Source organism: Eriocheir sinensis, chromosome 1 (genome assembly GCF_024679095.1).
Source record: "Eriocheir sinensis breed Jianghai 21 chromosome 1, ASM2467909v1, whole genome shotgun sequence".
Lineage (NCBI taxonomy): Eukaryota > Metazoa > Arthropoda > Malacostraca > Decapoda > Varunidae > Eriocheir > Eriocheir sinensis.
In genome coordinates, this window is record NC_066509.1 from 14,008,366 (window position 1) to 14,029,716 (window position 21,351).

At 45.8% G+C, this 21,351-nt stretch overlaps 1 protein-coding gene across 1 annotated transcript in view; it reads right to left on the bottom strand.

Moving 5' to 3' along the window:
* LOC126995252 (uncharacterized) overlaps nt 1-20,271 on the bottom strand; it is a 123,801-nt gene extending 103,530 nt beyond the window's left edge. The window contains exons 1-2 of the mRNA XM_050854747.1: nt 19,168-20,271; nt 1,166-2,111 (exon numbers count right to left, since the gene is read on the bottom strand). Of these exons, the coding sequence (XP_050710704.1) occupies nt 1,166-1,304 (139 nt within the window). The 5' untranslated portion in view covers nt 1,305-2,111; nt 19,168-20,271. The remainder of the gene's footprint in view (nt 1-1,165; nt 2,112-19,167) is intronic.
* Nucleotides 20,272-21,351: the final 1,080 nt, after the last annotated feature.

Genomic DNA, 21,351 nt, shown 5'->3' on the forward strand with positions numbered 1-21,351 from the left:
ATATCAAGGGAAAGAAATTGTGGCTAAATAAAGCAAAGTAAAAACCTTACACTGGCCCACCATATCAATACAAAGAATATTAATAAGAGTGATATAATAAAAAAAATAACCAGCCTAAATCTTATATGTTGCTTCATGCCGTTCCCCAGTTCTAAGATAGATGAAGAATACATTTAGAGTTAATGAATAAAATTGTAGATACAAGCACACAGGCTCACCATACGGTAGAAATAAACTTAAGAAAGTGAAATAAAGTTAATAGCCAATCGTCGCATGTCACAATTATAACTAAGTGCCTCTCCCCAGGTACACATGCCCGTCACAGGTTAATTGAGCCCTCGAGTCACAAGGCCACGGGTGCAGACTTTTTAAAGAGCGATAAAAGAGTTTAGTTCAACTGTAAGGTCCATGCAAGAGTTCTTATGTAGTGCAGTTCTGGACCTTCTTAAATTATCACAAAGTTCGGTTCATCTCTACGGCTCTTAGATGATGTAATGAAGTTCTGGATCTTTGTAGGGAATCATATTTTAGTTCTATGTGGCCCAAGAATTCTTATGTTATGCAGTTCTGGACCTTGTTAGAGCATTATAAAGTTCGGTTTATCTACACAGCTCAAAAGTTTTGGCCTTTGTTAAAGCATCATAAGATTCAATTCATCTGTAAGTCCTAAGTTCTTATGCATAATGTAGTTCTGGACCTTATGAGAGCCTGACAATTTTCGGTTCTTTTTACAGCCCAAGAGTTCTCATGTTATGCAGATCATCACAAAGTTCGGCTCATCTATACGGCCCAAGAGCTCCTTTGTAATGCAGTTCTGGACCTTGTTAGGGTATTATAAAGCCTCAAGTCACACCTTCACCAGACAGAGGTCGTTTGGCAAAATTTCCATTCAGACAGCGTGGGGGCGCCCGTGACCTTGTGTTTCTCGATGGCTCACTGGACACTCAGCTCAGTATTTTCAGACGCTTTCGCCTCACAACAACAATTTCCAAAGGCTGAAAAGGAGATTAATCGGGTTGTCATGCATTTTTTTGTACGTTCATGGTGCAGATCATAAAACTACCCATAAAACTACCCATGGACATGCCCACAATCTCTACGAAAGCCTTGTCACCCGCGTGTTCTTGGGCCTCGAAATGTTTAAGAATATGACCCTCACACTCACCTGCCTGCCAGAACGCGACGAGGCAGACGACGATGACGAGGACGAAGGTGACGAGGGCCCCGACGAGCATCCTGACGGTGAAGGCGCCGAGGGAGTCAAAGCCGATGGAGGCGCCGTGACAACCCCCCGCTCCCCCCATCGCTGTCACCCTCACTGATGGGCCGGGGTGGTTGTGGTGATGGAGGCGGAGGTGATGGTGGTGGAGGTGGTGGAAGTGATGATAGGTGGTGGTGGTACTCTTTTCCGCGAGTAAAAAAAAATCAAAGTGAAAGTGAAAGATATATAAAAATAAAGTCCTACAAGAGACAGACGTATAGGTGATATGAAGATGATTCAATATAGCTCTAGAGGTGCTTTGGAGGTGGTGGTGATGGTGGTGGTACAGATGGTGACTGTGGAAATGGTAATGATGGTGGTGGTACAGGGAAAGTGAAGAGGAGGAGCAATAGGAGGAGAAAGAGGAAAATAAAGAAGAGGAGGAAGCTGAAAGTATGCAAAGGAGCGTGTCAGATGGAAAAGGATGAGAAAGGGGAATGGTGACAGTGGAAAAGGTGGAGATGGTAGAGAGAGCACAGGTGGAGACAGTGAAGATATACTTGAAATGGTGACAGTGTAGAAATGTAGATGATTGAAATATTGACAGAGATGGTTGACAGTGGAGATGGTGAATCCAGATGGCAGAGACGGTACAGGTGAAGACAGTGGAGATGTTGATATGATGATAGTGATGATAAGAGATGGTGGTGGTGATTCTATGGTGAGGGATACATGAGAATCGCTCTCAGGTGGCGTGGCGCAGCATGGCGTGGTGAATAGTGGAGACTCGTACAGGCAGACCCTTGCACACACCACAGGGGCAGCCGGAGCGAGGGACGGGGCGGAGCAGGGAGGGGAGGGCCAGGGACGAAGCCGTGATCTATCTCCTCCGCACACAGCTCCACACACTCTGGTTGAGACACGGGGATGATCAGAATAGGAGGAGGACGAGGAGAAGTAGGCAGACGATGAGGATTTACATAGATTTACATAGAAAATCAGACCACACAGACCCCGATGACTAGTTGGTCCGTCCTTAAACCTACGTGATTCTACATTAATCAGATGGCTCCAAAACGTTGCATTTCAACTCTAGTTAATATTAAGTTGAAGGAAGTGACAGTCGAGCTTGTTTTTGAAGGAGTCAATCGTTTTACACTGGACCACTGAAAAAAAGAGGAAAATGACGAGGAAGAGAAAGAGGAAAATGAAGAAGTGGAGGAAGCTGAAAGGAGCGTGTCAGATGGAGAAGTATGAGAAAGGAGAATGATACAGAGGACTAGAAAGAGGAGGAGGAGGAGGAGGAGGAGGAGACGGAGGAGGAAGAGGAGGAGGAGGAAGAGGAGGAAGAAAATGGCGTGACACTGGTGTTGTAAGTGGTGACGGTAAAAATCATGAATAATATACTTTTTTCATAGTTCAATGGAAAGTCTGATAGGTAGAACACACACACACACACACACACACACACACACACACACACACACACACACACACACACACACATAAGAAGAAGCACATAAAAAAAAAATAGAAAGAATACAAAGGATGCCAACGAAAATGGTTCCAGAACTGGAGGGATTGTCATATGAAGAAAGGTTAAAGGAAATGGACCTGCCAACACTGGAACAAAGAAGAGAAAGGGGAGACCTAATACAAATTTATAAACTATTGATTAAAATGGAGGAAGTAGACAATGAGGAGTTACTACTAAGAAAAAGAAGAAACGTCAGCAACACACGAGGGCACAGTAAAAAGTTGAGGAAAGGAAGATGCCTGAGAGACATTAAGAAATAGCTTCCAGCAAAGAAACATGAGGGTTTGGAACAGACTAAATGAGGATGTAGTATCAGCGAAGAGTGTGCACAACTTTAAGGAAAAGCTGGACAAATACATATATGGAGACGGAACCACACGAGAGTAAGCTTTTTTTTTGGGGGGGGGAGGTAAATACAACAAGGTGAATACACACACACACACACACACACACACACACACACACACACACACACACACACACACACACACACACATACACACTTCACGAGATAATGAGGTGGGGGGCACTAAATAAAAGTTTGAAATGATTAATCGACGGATCACCTGTACAGTACACACAAATGCTAACACTGACATCGAGCCAGTAAATCTGTCGGTCTGATTATACACTTTGAGACCCTCCTGGTTAGCGGCGACGTGTAATCAAGCAAGTGACGGAGAACTGAGTTAAACAAGTCATATTTTGCCTAAACTACCTGTTGCTTATTGGTGCAGGTGCTCGACAACTTTTACCTGGCCAACCCGCCACAGGTGTGCTCGCTAAAACACACAAACAAAGCACAATACGAAATAATGATATACACTTAATTATTTTTACTTTTACTACTTGCTCACTTAAAACACGCAAATAAAGCACAACACGAAAAAATAAAGAAAAGCACTTAATTGTTTTTACTTTTATTACTTATTCTTTTAAAACACAAACAAAGCACAACACGAAAGAATAATATACACTTAATTATTTTTAATTTTACTACTTGCGCACTTAAAACACGCAAATAAAGCACAACACGAAAAAATAAAATAAATCTAATTGATATTTTTGCTTCTTACTTTAACACATACTCTTGAAACACGTGCATGAAATAAACACGATAAAAAGCAATAAAAAGATCCAGGTTCAAGGCAATATATAGTCTAAGTTTAATTGGGGATCCGCTCATTACGAGGGGTTAAATACTTTGAGGATACACCGGCTGGAAACAGTGAGATAAGCGATGGTGCAGCGGCGTGTACGTCATAACTTCGAGGCAACTTAAAGGAAAGGAAGTCGAGGGAAGTTGAGGGGAACTGCTGCATTCTTGTCGTTTATTATAATAGGTTAATGAAGACCCGTAGAGGAGGTGTGATTTTAGAAGCTTCAAAAAAAAAAAATATTGCATCATTCTTACCTACCGAGGGCTGGATAAATAACAAAGAGAAAAGTAAATGTCCACTAAAGGAATTGAGTTAGAGTGATTTCCGAAGCTTTAGAAAAAAAAAAACGCATCACTCTTACTACCAAGAACTGGAGAGGTAACAAGGAGTAAAATAAACGAGTGCTAAAAAGAATAAGTTAGAAGAAGAGTGATTTAAGGAGTCTAATAAAATGCATCACTTACCTACTGATGGCTGGATAAATATCAAAGAGGAAAACAAATACATGAATGTGTGCTAAAACAATTGAGTTATCTAGATAGTTAAAAGCTGATTCAACAAGCGTAATTCACACAAACCTTTAAACAAAACAAGGATTACCCCTTTAAACCTCTCCAAACCTGCCGAGCGAAAGATGAACCAAGAGATGACATAAATTAGAAACGGTAATGGTAGATAAGTCAGAGATCATGATTTAGGTCAAGAAAGTTAATCTACACACCTGCCTCCTTCGTACATAAGGTCAACTCCGGCGCTAAAATAAGGTCGTTTCGGGAATGGTGCGTGAGAGGATAACGGGATGAAGAGGAGTGGGAGGAAGGGGTGGAGGACATAAGGGGGGAGGGGGGGAGCGAAGGGTACGCCGGGGGTATACAAATAAGGTGCCCGATAAACAATAACTACACCAGAACAACTAACGAACCTACACCATACAACTGTACCTCATATACCTTTTTCCCCTATTCCCTGCCTTTTGCACCTACTTTTACTCAACCTCCTTCCTCATATCGTATATATAAAAAAAATGTAAGGAGGTGGTGGTGAATGGTTGGAAAGAGGGGGTGAAGGAAACTAAGGAAGAGAAAGGAAGGTAGGGTGAAGGATAGAGAAAAGGTGCTGGTGGTGAAGGGATCGGAGTGGTGAAGGAAGGGATTGGAAGGAGGGATGGTGAAATTGGTGGTGAAGGAAGGCTGGAAGGAATGGCTGGTGAAGGAAGGGATTGGAAGGTGGGGCTGGTGAAGGGATTGGAAGGAGGGGCTGGTGAAGGAAGGGACTGGAAGTAGGAGGCTGGGGAAGGAAGGGGCTGGAAGGAGCGGGTTGGGGAATGAAGGGACTGGAAGGACGGGGCTGGTGAAGGAAGGGGCTGGAAGGAGCGGGTTGGGGAATGAAGGGACTGGAAGGACGGGGCTGGTGAAGGAAGGGGCTGGAAGGAGGGAGCTTGTGAGGGAAGGGATTGGAAGGAGGGGCTGGTGAAGGAAGGGATTGGAAGAAGAGGCTGGTGAAGGAAGGGACTGGAAGGAGGGGGCTGGTGAAGGAAGGGACTGGAAGGAGGGGGCTGGTGAAGGAAGGGACTGGAAGGAGGGGGCTGGTGAAGGAAGGGACTGGAAGGAGGGGGCTGGTGAAGGAAGGGACTGGAAGGAGGGGGCTGGTGAAGGAAGGGACTGGAAGGAGGAGGCTGGTGAAGGAAGGGACTGGAAGGAGGAGGCTGGTGAAGGAAGGGACTGGAAGGAGGGGGCTGGTGAAGGAAGGGACTGGAAGGAGGAGGCTGGTGAAGGAAGGACTGGAAGGAGGGGCTGGTGCAGGAAGGGTTTGGAAGGAGGCGGCTGGTGACGGAAGGGACTGGAAGGAGGGGGCTGGTGAAGGAAGGGACTGGAAGGAGGGGGCTGGTGAAGGAAGGGACTGGAAGGATGGGGCGGGTGAAGGAAGGGACTGGAAGGAGGAGGCTGGTGAAGGACGGGACTGGAAGGAGGGGCTGGTGAAGGAAGGGACTGGAAGGAGGAGGCTGGTGAAGGAAGGGACTGGAAGGAGGAGGCTGGTGAAGGAAGGGACTGGAAGGAGGTGGCTGGTGAAGGAAGGGACTGGAAGGAGGAGGCTGGTGAAGGAAGGGACTGGAAGGAGGAGGCTGGTGAAGGAAGGGACTGGAAGGAGGAGGCTGGTGAAGGAAGGGACTGGAAGGAGGGGGCTGGTGAAGGAAGGGACTGGAAGGAGGAGGCTGGTGAAGGAAGGGACTGGAAGGAGGAGGCTGGTGAAGGAAGGGACTGGAAGGAGGAGGCTGGTGAAGGAAGGGACTGGAAGGAGGAGGCTGGTGAAGGAAGGGACTGGAAGGAGGAGGCTGGTGAAGGAAGGGACTGGAAGGAGGAGGCTGGTGAAGGAAGGGACTGGAAGGAGGAGGCTGGTGAAGGAAGGGACTGGAAGGAGGAGGCTGGTGAAGGAAGGGACTGGAAGGAGGAGGCTGGTGAAGGAAGGGACTGGAAGGAGGGGGCTGGTGAAGGAAGGGACTGGAAGGAGGAGGCTGGTGAAGGAAGGGACTGGAAGGAGGAGGCTGGTGAAGGAAGGGACTGGAAGGAGGGGTCTGGTGTAGGAAGGGACTGGAAGGAGGAGGCTGGTGAAGGAAGGGACTGGAAGGAGGAGGCTGGTGAAGGAAGGGACTGGAAGGAGGCGGCTGGTGAAGGAAGGGACTGGAAGGAGGAGGCTGGTGAAGGAAGGGACTGAAAGGAGGAGGCTGGTGAGGGAAGGGACTGGAAGGAGGAGGCTGGTGAGGGAAGGGACTGGAAGGAGGAGGCTGGTGAAGGAAGGGACTGGAAGGAGGAGGCTGGTGAGGGAAGGGACTGGAAGGAGGAGGCTGGTGAAGGAAGGCTGGAAGGAGGAGGCTGGTGAAGGAAGGGACTGGAAGGAGGAGGCTGGTGAAGGAAGGGACTGGAAGGAGGGGGCTGGTGAAGGAAGGGACTGGAAGGAGGAGGCTGGTGAAGGAAGGGACTGGAAGGAGGAGGCTGGTGAGGGAAGGGACTGGAAGGAGGAGGCTGGTGAAGGAAGGGACTGGAAGGAGGAGGCTGGTGAAGGAAGGGACTGGAAGGAGGAGGCTGGTGAAGGAAGGGACTGGAAGGAGGAGGCTGGTGAAGGAAGGGACTGGAAGGAGGAGGCTGGTGAAGGAAGGGATTGGAAGGAGGAGGCTGGTGAAGGAAGGGATTGGAAGGAGGGGGCTGGTGAAGGAAGGGACTGGAAGGAGGAGGCTGGTGAAGGAAGGGACTGGAAGGAGGAGGCTGGTGAAGGAAGGGACTGGAAGGAGGAGGCTGGTGAAGGAAGGGACTGGAAGGAGGAGGCTGGTGAAGGAAGGGACTGGAAGGAGGAGGCTGGTGAAGGAAGGGACTGGAAGGAGGAGGCTGGTGAAGGAAGGGACTGGAAGGAGGAGGCTGGTGAAGGAAGGGACTGAAAGGAGGAGGCTGGTGAAGGAAGGGACTGGAAGGAGGAGGCTGGTGAAGGAAGGGACTGGAAGGAGGAGGCTGGTGAAGGAAGGGACTGGAAGGAGGAGGCTGGTGAAGGAAGGGACTGGAAGGAGGAGGCTGGTGAAGGAAGGGACTGGAAGGAGGAGGCTGGTGAAGGAAGGGACTGGAAGGAGGAGGCTGGTGAAGGAAGGGACTGGAAGGAGGAGGCTGGTGAAGGAAGGGACTGGAAGGAGGAGGCTGGTGAAGGAAGGGACTGGAAGGAGGAGGCTGGTGAAGGAAGGGACTGGAAGGAGGAGGCTGGTGAAGGAAGGGACTGGAAGGAGGAGGCTGGTGAAGGAAGGGACTGGAAGGAGGAGGCTGGTGAAGGAAGGGGCTGGAAGGAGGAGGCTGGTGAAGGAAGGGACTGGAAGGAGGAGGCTGGTGAAGGAAGGGACTGGAAGGAGGGGGCTGGTGAAGGAAGGGACTGGAAGGAGGAGGCTGGTGAAGGAAGGGGCTGGAAGGAGGAGGCTGGTGAGGGAAGGGACTGGAAGGAGGAGGCTGGTGAAGGAAGGGGCTGGAAGGAGGAGGCTGGTGAAGGAAGGGACTGGAAGGAGGAGGCTGGTGAAGGAAGGGACTGAAAGGAGGAGGCTGGTGAGGGAAGGGACTGGAAGGAGGAGGCTGGTGAAGGAAGGGACTGGAAGGAGGAGGCTGGTGAAGGAAGGGCGTGGAAGGTGGAGGCGGGTGAAGGAAGGGACTGGAAGGAGGAGGCTGGTGAAGGAATGGACTGGAAGGAGGAGGCTGGTGAAGGAAGGGACTGGAAGGAGGCTGGTGAAGGAAGGGACTGGAAGGAGGAGGCTGGTGAAGGAAGGGACTGGAAGGAGGGGCTGGTGAAGGAAGGGACTGGAAGGATGGGGCTGGTGAAGGAAGGGACTGGAAGGAGGAGGCTGGTGAAGGAAGGGACTGGAAGGAGGAGGCTGGTGAAGGAAGGGACTGGAAGGAGGAGGCTGGTGAAGGAAGGGACTGGAAGGAGGGGGCTGGTGAAGGAAGGGACTGAAAGGAGGAGGCTGGTGAAGGAAGGGACTGGAAGGAGGGGGCTGGTGAAGGAAGGGGCTGAAAGGAGGAGGCTGGTGAAGGAAGGGACTGGAAGGAGGGGGCTGGTGAAGGAAGGGACTGGAAGGAGGAGGCTGGTGAAGGAAGGGACTGGAAGGAGGAGGCTGGTGAAGGAAGGGACTGGAAGGAGGAGGCTGGTGAAGGAAGGGACTGGAAGGAGGAGGCTGGTGAAGGAAGGGACTGGAAGGAGGGGGCTGGTGAAGGAAGGGACTGGAAGGAGGGGGCTGGTGAAGGAGGGGGCTGGAAGGAGGGGGCTGGAAGGAGGGGGCTGGAAGGAGGGTACTGGTGAAGGAGACTAGAAGGAAATAGTGTTGGAGGCTGATGGGAATTTTTTAGAGAAGAGGGAAATAGAGGGAAAGGTAGAACTGAGGATGATGACAACTGGTGTGTGGTGGGTGAGAGCGTGGCGGTGGTGGTTATAAGACGGTCACTGTGAGAGTAGAATTGCTATCATTTAATCTCCAAAATGGCTTCAAGGCGGGATTAAACCGGTGTGGCAGAATGTTTTACCTTTCTCTTGTTCTTTTTGTATCTTTACCACTTAGCTTCCGGTCTAGATATTTTCACACTATACATTAACTTTTTTAATTAAATGTCTATGCAATTCTCGGAGCGGGATTAAACCAACGCCATAGAATTTCCTTTCGTCTTTTTTTAATTCCTTTTAAATTTCGATGTAAGACTAAACAGCCTGAGGTATATATGCCATGTATTTAATTAAATGTATATGTCAATTTCAGACGAGATTACTTAAGCCGATGCGGAAGAAACTTTTTTTTTAAATAACCTACTCTTCACTTAATCGCTAAGTTTCAATTCAAAGCTCAGCATGATATCAATAAACTATCTTTCCCTGCAAGTTCTCCCACTGAAAACTTCCCCCGCCACCCGAGAACACACATCAGCAATTAAAGCCGTTCATGGATAGCTTGGAGGAATGCATCTCGGTCGCCTTCTCTTCTCCTCTTCCGCTGCTAAGATGAAAACTAAGCACTGGTTCATTTGCTCAAGTAAATACCAATATATTAATCTTATATAAACAGTGACTACCTTATCAGTTTGGGTTGTCGCCGCGTGACATCTGATTCATCTACAATCATCTCATCACCAAACTGCGAAGACAGACACACATTAATGGCTCCAGTCAAAGTTAATTATTAGGATATTACTCTTACACGAATAATTTGATTGATTCAGTGTTCGCAGCATCAACCCCCCACCCACCCACCCACCTACACCCCCTTCCCACGTACACCCCCACACCCATCCACCTACCCCTTCACGCACATCCACACCCATACCCATCCATCCCATATCCCACACAAACGAGTGAGCTAGACTATCTGGGGTCTCTAAAGTGGTCAATATAGAACTTTAGGGGTCGATGGGTCTATTCAAATGGTCGTTTAATGGTTGGGAGGTCAATAGGAAGCCAGTAAATTATTAAAGGCCGAGTGTTGGTCAATTAATCTTATAAACTCAGCAGCTGAAATGCGTTAAGTTTCAATACAGTACTTACAATATGCTGCAGTGAATTTCAAATGAGTGCTGGTATGTGGTTTATATAGAGAGGACTTGCTTCATCAGTTCCGGTTTTTGTATTATGGCACACACACACACACACACACACACAACCAGAGTCAGAGTTAGCAAATTATTCCCTTGATACACATGGTGCTTGATTTATCTGCTCGGGTCTTTACGGCATGACACACACACACACACACACACACACACACACCTGTGGATCCTGTGGAGTGTAGTTGCAGGCACCACTCTATGTGGTGCCCGTGGCCACGCTGATGCGCCGCCACACACACACACACACACACACACACACACATACATTTCAGCCACGGGTTTTACGATCCTTCCATTGCTGTGGATAACCGTGAAAGTGACTTGATGGCCGCCTATTTGTGTATGTAAATATGTAAATCTCTCTCTCTCTCTCTCTCTTGCCAGGTTAGGTGTTCTCCCTTTGTTATCTCCCCTTCCAGCACGACGTCCATTGGTCAACAAACAGGATTTGCGCGCGCACGTGTGTGTGTCCGTGTGTGTGTGTGTGTGTGTGTGTGTGTGTAAACGTAGACACACGCGCAAGTGTACACATATCGAGTGACTTCATTAGCCCCATACAAGTCCTGCCCAACATGAACGCAACGATCTTGTGATGATGATCCCCAGTGAGCCTCCACGACCACATGTTCAATCAACCCTTCGTTGTGTGTGTGTGTGTGTGTGTGTGTGTGTGTGTGTGTGTGTGTGTGTGTGTGAAATGAAGAGGATATAAAACACAATCCTTTAAAATAAACCTCATAAATATATGCCCCAATAAGCCTCCATAAGCACATCACAACCCAACGCTTATTTTCTAGCGTGTCATACCGTTATAAAATAAAAACACGTCATTTTAAATTTGATCTCACTGATACGTTCCCTAATGAGGCTTGATCACCGCCTTTTAAATCAACATCCACCCATTTTTGGTGAAATAATTGCAAAAAAAACGAAAAAACACTTTTTAAAACTATCCAGAAAAAAGGTTGTTTTCACCAGACAGGAAGTGGGAGCGGTCAAGAACCTTAATTTATTCTTCCCAAGGTCGTATTTCTTTGGGCGAGGCGGCGGTGACAACAGCGGCGGCGATGCTCAACAGACAGACGGAAAGGGGGGCGGGGGGCAGCAGCGGAGAGAAAGATAACGAAAGGGGAGAAAGGGGAAGCGAGTCTGTGGGGAAGAAGAAGGGCTGGTAAGAGGGCTGGTGAAGGCTGCAGAAGAGGTGTGATACGAATTTTAGGCATTGGGTGGTGGTGGTGGTGGTAGGGTGGTGGTGTGTGGGAGGGAAGAGGGAAAGGTCTGGAAGAGGGGATCAGTGAAGGGGAGAAAAAGGGTAAACATCGGGGTAGTGAAGGGGAGAGGGAGAGGTTTGTATGAAGGGACAGGGGCTGGAATGGGGGGACTGGTGAAGGGGACTTAAGGGATATAGGAAGAAAGGGGGTGGAAGGAAGAGGGCTGAGGAAGGAAGGGTCTGGGAGGATGGGGCTGGTGAAGGATGGGGCAAGAAAGAGGGGACTGGGGAAGGAAGGGGCTGGGGAAGTATAAGTGGGTTGAAGGAGAGATTGGTGACAGAGGGGGCTGAAAGGAGGGGGCTGGTGAAGGAAGGGTCTGGGAGGATGGGGCTGGCGAAGGAAGGATCTGGTGAAGGAAGGGAATGGGGAAGGAAGGGACTGGAAGGAGGGGGCTGGCGAAGGAAGAGACTGGAAGGAAAGGGCTAGTGAAGGAAGGGGCCATTGAAGGAAGGAGCTGGAAGGAAGGGGCTGGAAGGAGGGGGCTGGCGAAGGAAGGATCTGGTGAAGGAAGGGAATGGGGAAGGAAGGGACTGGAAGGAGGGGGTTGGCGAAGGAAGAAACTGGAAGGAAAGGGCTGGTGAAGGAAGGGGCCATTGAAGGATGGAGCTGGAAGGAAGGACTGGGGAAGGAGGGGGGTGGGGAAGAGGAAGGAAGGGCAACTGTTGAGAAGGAAAGACGGCACTCCCTCGGGATCAGCGGGCAGGTAAGCAGTCACCTGTCAACACTTGAATGACGTCGCGTGGCATCTGCACACCTGAACCGAAACTGGAGTCTCAAGGGTGTTGTTGAGGGGAACGAGGCAGCTTCGGGCGCATGCTAAGATCGTGAGACCCATCGATCTTCCACCTCTTCTTTTTTTCTTCCTTGTTTCCTTCCTCCCTTCCTACCCTCGAAAAAAATTACAGTGAGCCCCAAAAGAGTACACAACGGAATGGAGAGTGTTAAGGTGATGAGACCAGCTCATTGCCTACAGGATCTCTTTTTCTTTCTCTTCGTTCCTTCCCTGCCTCGACAAAATGATGTTCCGATGATTCACAAAAGGAATATTCGGTGTAATGAATGAAGATAAAACTGTCTCTTCGTAACTTAGGATAAAATATAATGTTGAATAAGGAACGAGTGAACCCATTGCCGTCAGTATCACACACACACACACACACACACACACACACACACACACACACACACACACACACACACACACACACACACACATACACACACACTCTTCTTCCTCCTCTGTAAGTGAAAGACAAACATACGCATGCATGTCTCTTTCTTTCCACAGATCCACCTTTTCTTCTTCTTTATCTTCTTCTTTTTCTTCTTTTTCTTCTTCATCTTTTTCTTTTTCTTCTTCTTCTTCTTCTTCTTCTTCTTCTTCTTCTTCTTCTTTTTCTTTTTCTTTTTCTTCTTTTTCTTTTTCTTTTCTATTTCTTCTTCTTCTTCTTCTTCTTCTTCTTCTTCTTCTTCTTCTTCTTCTTCTTCTCTTCGTCCTCGTCCTTGTCCAACGTCTCCTCCTCCTCGTCTTCCTTGCTGTTCTCATCCTCCTCTCCCACAGTTGACTAGACACAGACGTTTCTCCCCTTTCAATTTTGCCACCCCGTCCTCCTCTTCCTCCTCCTCCTCCGCCTCGTCATGGTTCCCGTTTTCCTCTTCCTCGAACATGATGACCCACAAGAGTAATGGTTCTGAGGGGCAAAGGCTTCACGTAATAACATAATTCACGAGGACCGATGGAAATAACTCTCGCTTCAGCTGATTTCCACTTTAAGAGTAAATTTAAACTGGTCACGCTTTTCCTTCTCTGTGTAAAGTTTGAAGTGGTGGTAGACGCTCTGAACGTCCTATTTGGGTTTGAAAATGCTCGTGTGTGTGTGTGTGTGTGTGTGTGTGTGTGTGTGTGTGTGTGTGTGTGTGCTATGAGGAACTCTATTACGTTTGCACACTTCATTTATTAACAGCCAGGAAAGTAATTCTGCCATCCAGTGCATCAGAAACATTATTTACTGCCTCCACGTTCGATTACCTGATATATAGCGAATAATACTCTCCCTCTACCTATCTATCTATCTATCTCTGTCTTGGCATAGGAGGGAAATCTGCGACCATGCAACTTGAAGCATATCGGATTAAGCGTTCACGAATAGAGCTCAAGTTTTCCAAGGCAGTGCTCGGCTCTTTCCTTCCCTATACATGTTCGTCTCCTTCAGAAAGATTCCATTTAATTATACTTGAAATTGAGGGAAGTGAACACCTTTCCACTTATCTAAATGCTAATCTGAACAATGTAATTTGTGATAGTTTGAAAGAACGTTGTAACTGTTTGAAATGATTTGTATTTCTTCACTGGTACAATACGTAGTTTGATAAGTTATCCAATTTCTTTATCCAATTATTCCGTTTTTTCACAGCGATATCAATTAAACATTTTTAAACTTATTTTTGCTTCCACAGAAACCCAATTAAAATGAAGAAGTTAAAAACAAAAGGAAAAGTATCTTGATTTTACTAATACATGTCTAATAATCTTACTTGACAATACCACGTCCGCCGAGGCCGCAGGGGGGTAACCACTGACATGAAAGGTTGGTTGCAAGATGTTGGTCAAGACTGGGAATTTCTCAAATGAACTTACTGTCAAAAGAAACTGCACTTCACAAGTCAGGAGGTAAATTAGATGTAAAAATAAGAAGTCAGTTTCGCTAATAAATATACAGAGCAAAACTTTTGAGGATTTTTATTTGGTTGTTGGATTATTTTCAAATGTTTAAGCTTATTTCAGCATATCAACATGGCCTCCTCGAAAATCATCTCAGTCATTTAGCCACATAGTCATTTAAATTGCTTGGAATAACAAAGAGGTATGTCTAGGATTTTTTTTCTAGATTTAAGCTTTTGATTTAATGGAGAATTTAATTTTATTGGAAAATTTGAAAATCGTGGCATATAGTTCTGCCCATTACAGCTTCAAATTTCCGTAGGACAACATAGTACCTATCTACTGTTTAGTGTCAGCCCCCGTCACCCACCCAGTCACGTCGGGGAACATAATGGGTCACAAGCAGAGATCCCTAAAGCCAACCAAACTTGTTCTTTCTTATAACGAATCTTATTTTTTTGATTTTTCGAATTTTCCGCCTTTCATCATTTCGAATCACGAAGGATTTCATGGCATCGCAGCGTGATTGCTTGAGTTAAGCCTCATTTCCTAACGCTGAGTGAAGTTTTGAGGGAAGAGGCGGCGAGTAAGTTTCATCTGCAATGAGAGATTAATTTCTCGCTTTCTTATTTGTACATAAAACAGTTCACTGCGTGTTCTCCGCCTCGCTTCAATGTGCATTACTGGTCTCCCATTTCTGACGTACACTCCCCTCGATTTTCTTCCTCTCATCCACTCTCTCACTCGTACGACCTTTTAGGAGTTAAATATGTAGATTTTTTATAGCTTTATACTTAGATTGGTGTTAAATATCATCCTCCAGTTCTCTCTCTCTCTCTCTCTCTCTCTCTCTCTCTCTCTCTCTCTCTCTTGGCTCCATTCCTGTGATCAACATCGTAATCTTTCTGTTCCGTCGCGCTGCTTGATGCCGTAGTGCCTTCTTTCATGCTGAGGTGAGCGGCGATTCCCATCAGTTAATGTTCACCGAAGGATGAGTAGGAAAGGTTTATCATCATCATCATCACCATCATCATTTCTTCATCATTTCATCATTTTCTTGCATTATCATTTGTCATCACATATTAATCATTACATACTTATCTATTCTTTCATTTTCCTTTATTTATTCATTATATTAACTAATTCGTTTTGTGTTTACTTACTCACTGATTTATTTCCTATTCATTTATTTACTGGGTTTGATATTCTAGTAAGGTGTATACTATAGCACCACCCAGCCAGTGCCTAACCAGACCACGTGGTGTCTTGCACGGCTTGGTTTCACTCCCTGCGGACGGCCGCACTACACCCACCTCATTCAGTGCCTGGGGAGTGCCTTGACCAGCCAGACACATGCATACACCATTACTAACAAGTACACATACATACACATCATAACTAACAAATACACATACATACACATCACGACTAACAAATACACATGCATACACATCAATACTAAGAAATGCACATACATACACATCATGACTAACAAATACACATACACATCAGTACTAACAAATACACATACATACACATCATAACTAACAAATACACATGCATACACATCATAACTAACAAATACACATACATACACATCATAACTAACAAATACACATACATACACATCATAACTAACAAATACACATACATACACATCATAACTAACAAATACACATACATACACATCATGACTAACAAATACACATGCATACACATCAATACTAGGAAATACACATACATACACATCATAACTAACAAATACACATACATACACATCATAACCAACAAATACACATACATACACATCATAACCAACAAATACACATACATACACATCATAACCAACAAATACACATACAAACATATCATAACCAACAAATACACATACATACACATCATAACCAACAAATACACATACATACACATCATAACTAACAAATACACATACATACACATCATAACTAACAAATACACATACAAACACATCATAACTAACAAATACACATACAAACACATCATAACTAACAAATACACATGCAAACACATCATAACTAACAAATACACATGCAAACACATCATAACAAACAAATACACATGCATACACATCATAACTAACAAATACACATTCATACACATCATAACTAACAAATACACATACATACACATCATAACTAACAAATACACATACATACACATCATAACTAACAAATACACATGCAAACACATCATAACTAACAAATACACATGCAAACACATCATAACTAACAAATACACATGCAAACACATCATAACTAACAAATACACATGCAAACACATCATAACTAACAAATACACATGCAAACACATCATAACTAACAAATACACATACATTCTCACCATTACTCACGGAAATACAGCCCCGCATCCCCTACTCCAGGGTCCATACGAGATTCTGCCCTACACCTCACCCACACCTACGCAGCCTTTCTCACGAGGACACACCATCCTCACCCCACACACCCAACACTCCCTCACCTACACCTCTTCAGAACAGATCATCACCTGAATACCGTACAAACAATCTAAAACACATTTTTTTCTAGCAAACACTTATTCCCGCAATATGTTGAGGCAGAGAGACAGAGACACAGAGACAGAGCCAGAGACAGAGAGAGAGAGAGAGAGAGAGAGAGAGAGAGAGAGAGAGAGAGAGAGAGAGAGAGAGAGAGAGAGAGAGAGAGAGAGAGAGAGAGAGAGAGAGAGAGAGAGAGAGAGAGAGAGAGAGAGAGAGAGAGAGAGAGAGAGAGAGAGAGAGAGAGAGAGAGAGAGAGAGAGAGAGAGAGAGAGAGAGAGAGAGAGAGAGAGAGGTTAAAAAATGACCAAATCTAGTTTCAGACTCTTAAACTTAGGAGTATTAGCGACGAAAAGGGATACATTTTCCAAATCGAAAAGTAATGATGATAAAATTGTGCGATTCCCGGCCTAAAAGAGGATATTATATGCAGGACGACGTCGTCTGGAATGACTCTTCTTTCTTCTCTGCCTGACATCTTAAACAGGTCTATTTGAGAGAGAGAGAGAGAGAGAGAGAGAGAGAGAGAGAGAGAGAGAGAGAGAGAGAGAGAGAGAGAGAGAGAGAGAGAGAGAGAGAGAGAGAGAGAGAGAGAGAGAGAGAGAGAGAGAGAGAGCGGCGATGACAGCAATATCCCACCCCATCCGCGGCCCCGCTACACACGACTTTGTACTCTTGCTCATCCTTAATTTATCCAAGTCCCTTATGCAAGAGCTAACCAGCATCTTCATTGTTTAATCCTTTTCGATGGTAAACTCTGGAACAGCTTTCTGTCGTCTGTATGTCCTCCCGCCTACCACTTGAACTCTTTCAAGAGGCAGCTTAAAGACATCTCTCCGATCGATATTGACCCTCTCTTTTTGGCCTCCCACTGACTAATTTTAGCTGGAACAAGGCTTAGCGCCTTTCTTCTGTCTCTGTTTCCTTGTTGCTTATATATATATATATATATATATATATATATATATATATATATATATATATATATATATATATATATATATATATATATATATATATATATATATATATATATATATATATATATTTATTTATATCGGGCAGCAGTCTCCTTACACTTCCGCCTGCCATCGTAAAGTATAACAATATAATGAGAAAATTTCCTGTGAAATGACTAAATTCACTTTACAAAATATAATAAAACCTTAAGTGTTAATAAACCTGCCGGCAACAACAGAAGCAGAACCTCCTAAACATAATACAGCTCTTCGTTGCTAGTCATTACAGGTAAGTGACACACACACACACACACACACACACACACACACACACACACACACACACACACAATAAATGATATATACAATAAACAAAATGTTAACCAAGTATACGGCCGTGACAGGAGCATATGCACAGTCACAAAAAAATATAACTTTCCGCTATTATTTCATATAATGTACTGTTATTAACCTTGACTGTGACAGTGATGATGATAAGTTCCTTAATATAAGCCTCATAACCCAGTGTCCCTCATCCACACACAGTGATTCACACACTCAAACACATAAACCACCAAACCACCACCCACACACACACACACACACACACATCTTCCGAAAGTGACCGTATACTGTGCATGAAATGAAGGCTTTAAGAGCAGGGGGAGAGCCAACGTACCCCCAGTGCAGTATTCCGGATAGTCACGACAACTCAAGACATTTCTCTAATATATCTCCTCCCTGTGTTAATCGTGCATGCAAGGTGAAGTTTGGAACCGATAAAGTTTGGGTGTGTTGCTTCCCTCCTCAAAATTCAGTAAAATAACAAATGTCTGAAACTGTCCTGTGTGTTGCGGAATAACAATCTTGACGGGAAGTGGAGCGAAGAGTATTACCTCAAGTGGTGCCATTAGTATATTCATGTGCTAAACGCACACACGCAAACACTCCGAAAACATCCAGCATCCTTCACTAAATGAAGGCTCTAGGGCAGTGGTTACAAAACTTGTCTGGATGCGACCCTAATCACAGTCCTGACCTGGCCTGGCGACCATATATACGTCAACATGTAGTATTTATTTCCATTCATTTTTATATGTTATACTTTCAGATATATATGATTTTATCTTCCGCCTCCTCGCTGTCTGCTCGGCGGACGAGTATTATACGTGATTGCTAGCTTACTCGTGTGACGTGCCGTATTGTATGTGTATGGGTGCTCTGTTACAACGCTACTTTTGTTAGTATGTGTTTAGGAGAATCTTCATGCTGTCCTACTGAGGTAATTCAACTACATAACTGAAAAATCTAAATCCCACCTAACTGTATATTATAATTATGGCTTTTCTCCAAGACTCTCCAGCGACCCTCAGAAACTTCCGCGACCCTCATTTGGGTCACGACCAAGGGTTTGGGAACCACTGCTCTAGGGTAAAGGTGGAAGGAATTACCGCCACGTGCACGAGCTATTGCAGAACGCTGAAACTGTTCGGAAAGTTCTTAGTGGACGGCAAAGGGATTCAAGTGCCACACATACGCAAGTAAACATTCCCAAATCAGCTTTACTGTGCATTAAATAAAGGCTAGAATTATTCGATGGATTTAGAGAAAACAAAGCCGCACGTGTCCTCACCAGTGTACTGAACATCAAATAAAAGCCCTTGAAGGAGGAGGCAGAAGTGAAGCAAACAGAGCCGCGCGTGTCCTCACCTCAAGTGCAAAGTGTTGGCGGGTCGACAGGTGGCGGCGAGGGCCCGGCAGGTGGCGAGGGCTGGAGCGAGGCACCGTACCACACGCCGGCCGAGCTGTTACTAAGAGCTGGCCACCAACTTCCTCACTTCACCAGCTCGCACCAGCAGCCCCGCGACGCCTCCAGCCTCCCCTGAACGGCAAAAAGGCCAAGATAAGATGCAGGATCATGGAAAGCGGCTTAAAATAGACAGGGAAAAACAAGCGTGAAAAAAGTTGGAAAATGTTGAGAGCTAGTGTGTAAAACCAGGGGAGGAAAAGAGGAATGAAAAAAAAATAGGACTGAAGAAAATGCATATTACTAAAACTGATACTGCCTCCTGAAGCCATCAAGGAGAACACGTGATATCATGTCCCAATTATTTATGGCACATTTCTTTTTGACGCTCTAATCATGCTGGCGGCGTCCTTCAGGTCGGTCATGGCCGTCGCCACCGCCGCCGCCGCCACCAAGGGACAAGCGACGAGCAATAAACGCTTGGCTGGCTGATCGGCTCGAGGGCCTCGTAGCGAGCGTCGTAACACCGCCGTAAACCTTGATCCTCGCGCCGAGCTCGTCCGTGAAAAATTTAATTCAGGTTTGGACGGGGATGGATCCTTTAAATTTCCGGCGTATTTCCCTTAATTGCTTTCCATTCACTTCCGGCACCCATTACTACCAATTTAATGACAATAATGGTCGTGTAAGAGGCAATTGGAGGCTGCTCGTAGGACTGTCTCACTTAAAGAACTCGAATGTCTTTACGTCTTTATGTCTACCCATCAAAGCAGAAAGGTCTGAAGCCCCAGGGGACCAACACCAACACAGGAAAGAGTGTTGTGTAACTTGTAAAGCCTATACGCGCCCTTTGATGTGGAGTCAACCACTTCCACAAGTTTATAAGCCTTAACCCTCTCTGCAATTGAATGTCTTTACATATCCCCTTTTTCATCCACCTCTCATGAGATAAAGGCCTAAAGGTCCGGGTTCACGGCACTGACCCGGGAATGACCATTGGGCAAGGCCAACACGCGCCCTTTCGTGCCCTTTAGACAGATCCAACCCTCCCCGAAGTTTATAAGACTTAACCCTCTCTACAACTGAATGTCTTGACGCATCCCCCTTTTCATCGATCTCTAGTAGTTAAAGATTTTAAGTCCTAAAGTAACGACAATAGACCAGGAAGGAGCGTTGTGCAGGGCCTCTACACACCCTTAGGAATCCCTCAGACTTAGAGCCAACCACCTCAAAAATAAAAGTCTGTAGGCCTTGACTCTGCAATACGGCGCCACAGACGAGCATAGTGATTGAAGATGTTTAGGTGAGCGTCTACTCCCCAGGTGCGGGTCAAAACATCAAACTCTTTCAAAGGGGGAGAGTATCAAGACACCTTTCCAATCGAATCTGAACGTCCCTCTTCTGGCCACTCAGTTATGTTTTCTTTCCAGGAGCAGCGATAAGCGGGCTATTTTCTTTTTTTTCTTCTTTTTAGCATTTAAGCTGCTACCGTTACTGTAAAAAAAAAAGTACACACCATACCTAAGAACGCCAGAAAACAAAGGCGATGGTGTGGTGTAAGGAGAGCGCCCATCCGTCTCCATGCCTCCCTAAGTTACCGTAAGATCCATTTAGCAAGAAAGACCCTTCAACAACATCTCACATACACTCTCTCTCCCGCCACGACTTGAGATCACGCGGCCACAAGAGATGATGGGGAGACAACTGCCCGGATATCAATGTGTCCCCTCAATATGCACCACGTTAGTGTACCCTTTACGGCACCTCAGGAACCATCATCTCAATGGTCTGGGTGTGTGTATGTATGTACCGTGACGGACTTGGGTGTATTTGGGGTGAAGAGCTTGTGTGTATAGCGGTAAGGGTATACATAATCTTTAGTGACCAGGTTCTCTCTCTCTCTCTCTCTCTCTCTCTCTCTCTCTCTCTCTCTCTCTCTCTCTCTCTCTCTCTCTCTCTCTCTCTCTCTCTCTCTCTCTCTCTCTCTCTCTCTCTCTCTCTCTCTCTCTCTCTCTCTCTCACACACACACACACACACACACACACACACACACACACACACACACACAATTAACCCATTTGAAGCAGCCATTTTTTTTTTTATTTCTTGTTTATTGAGAGGTAGACTGTGCCTATTTCTTCTGTCT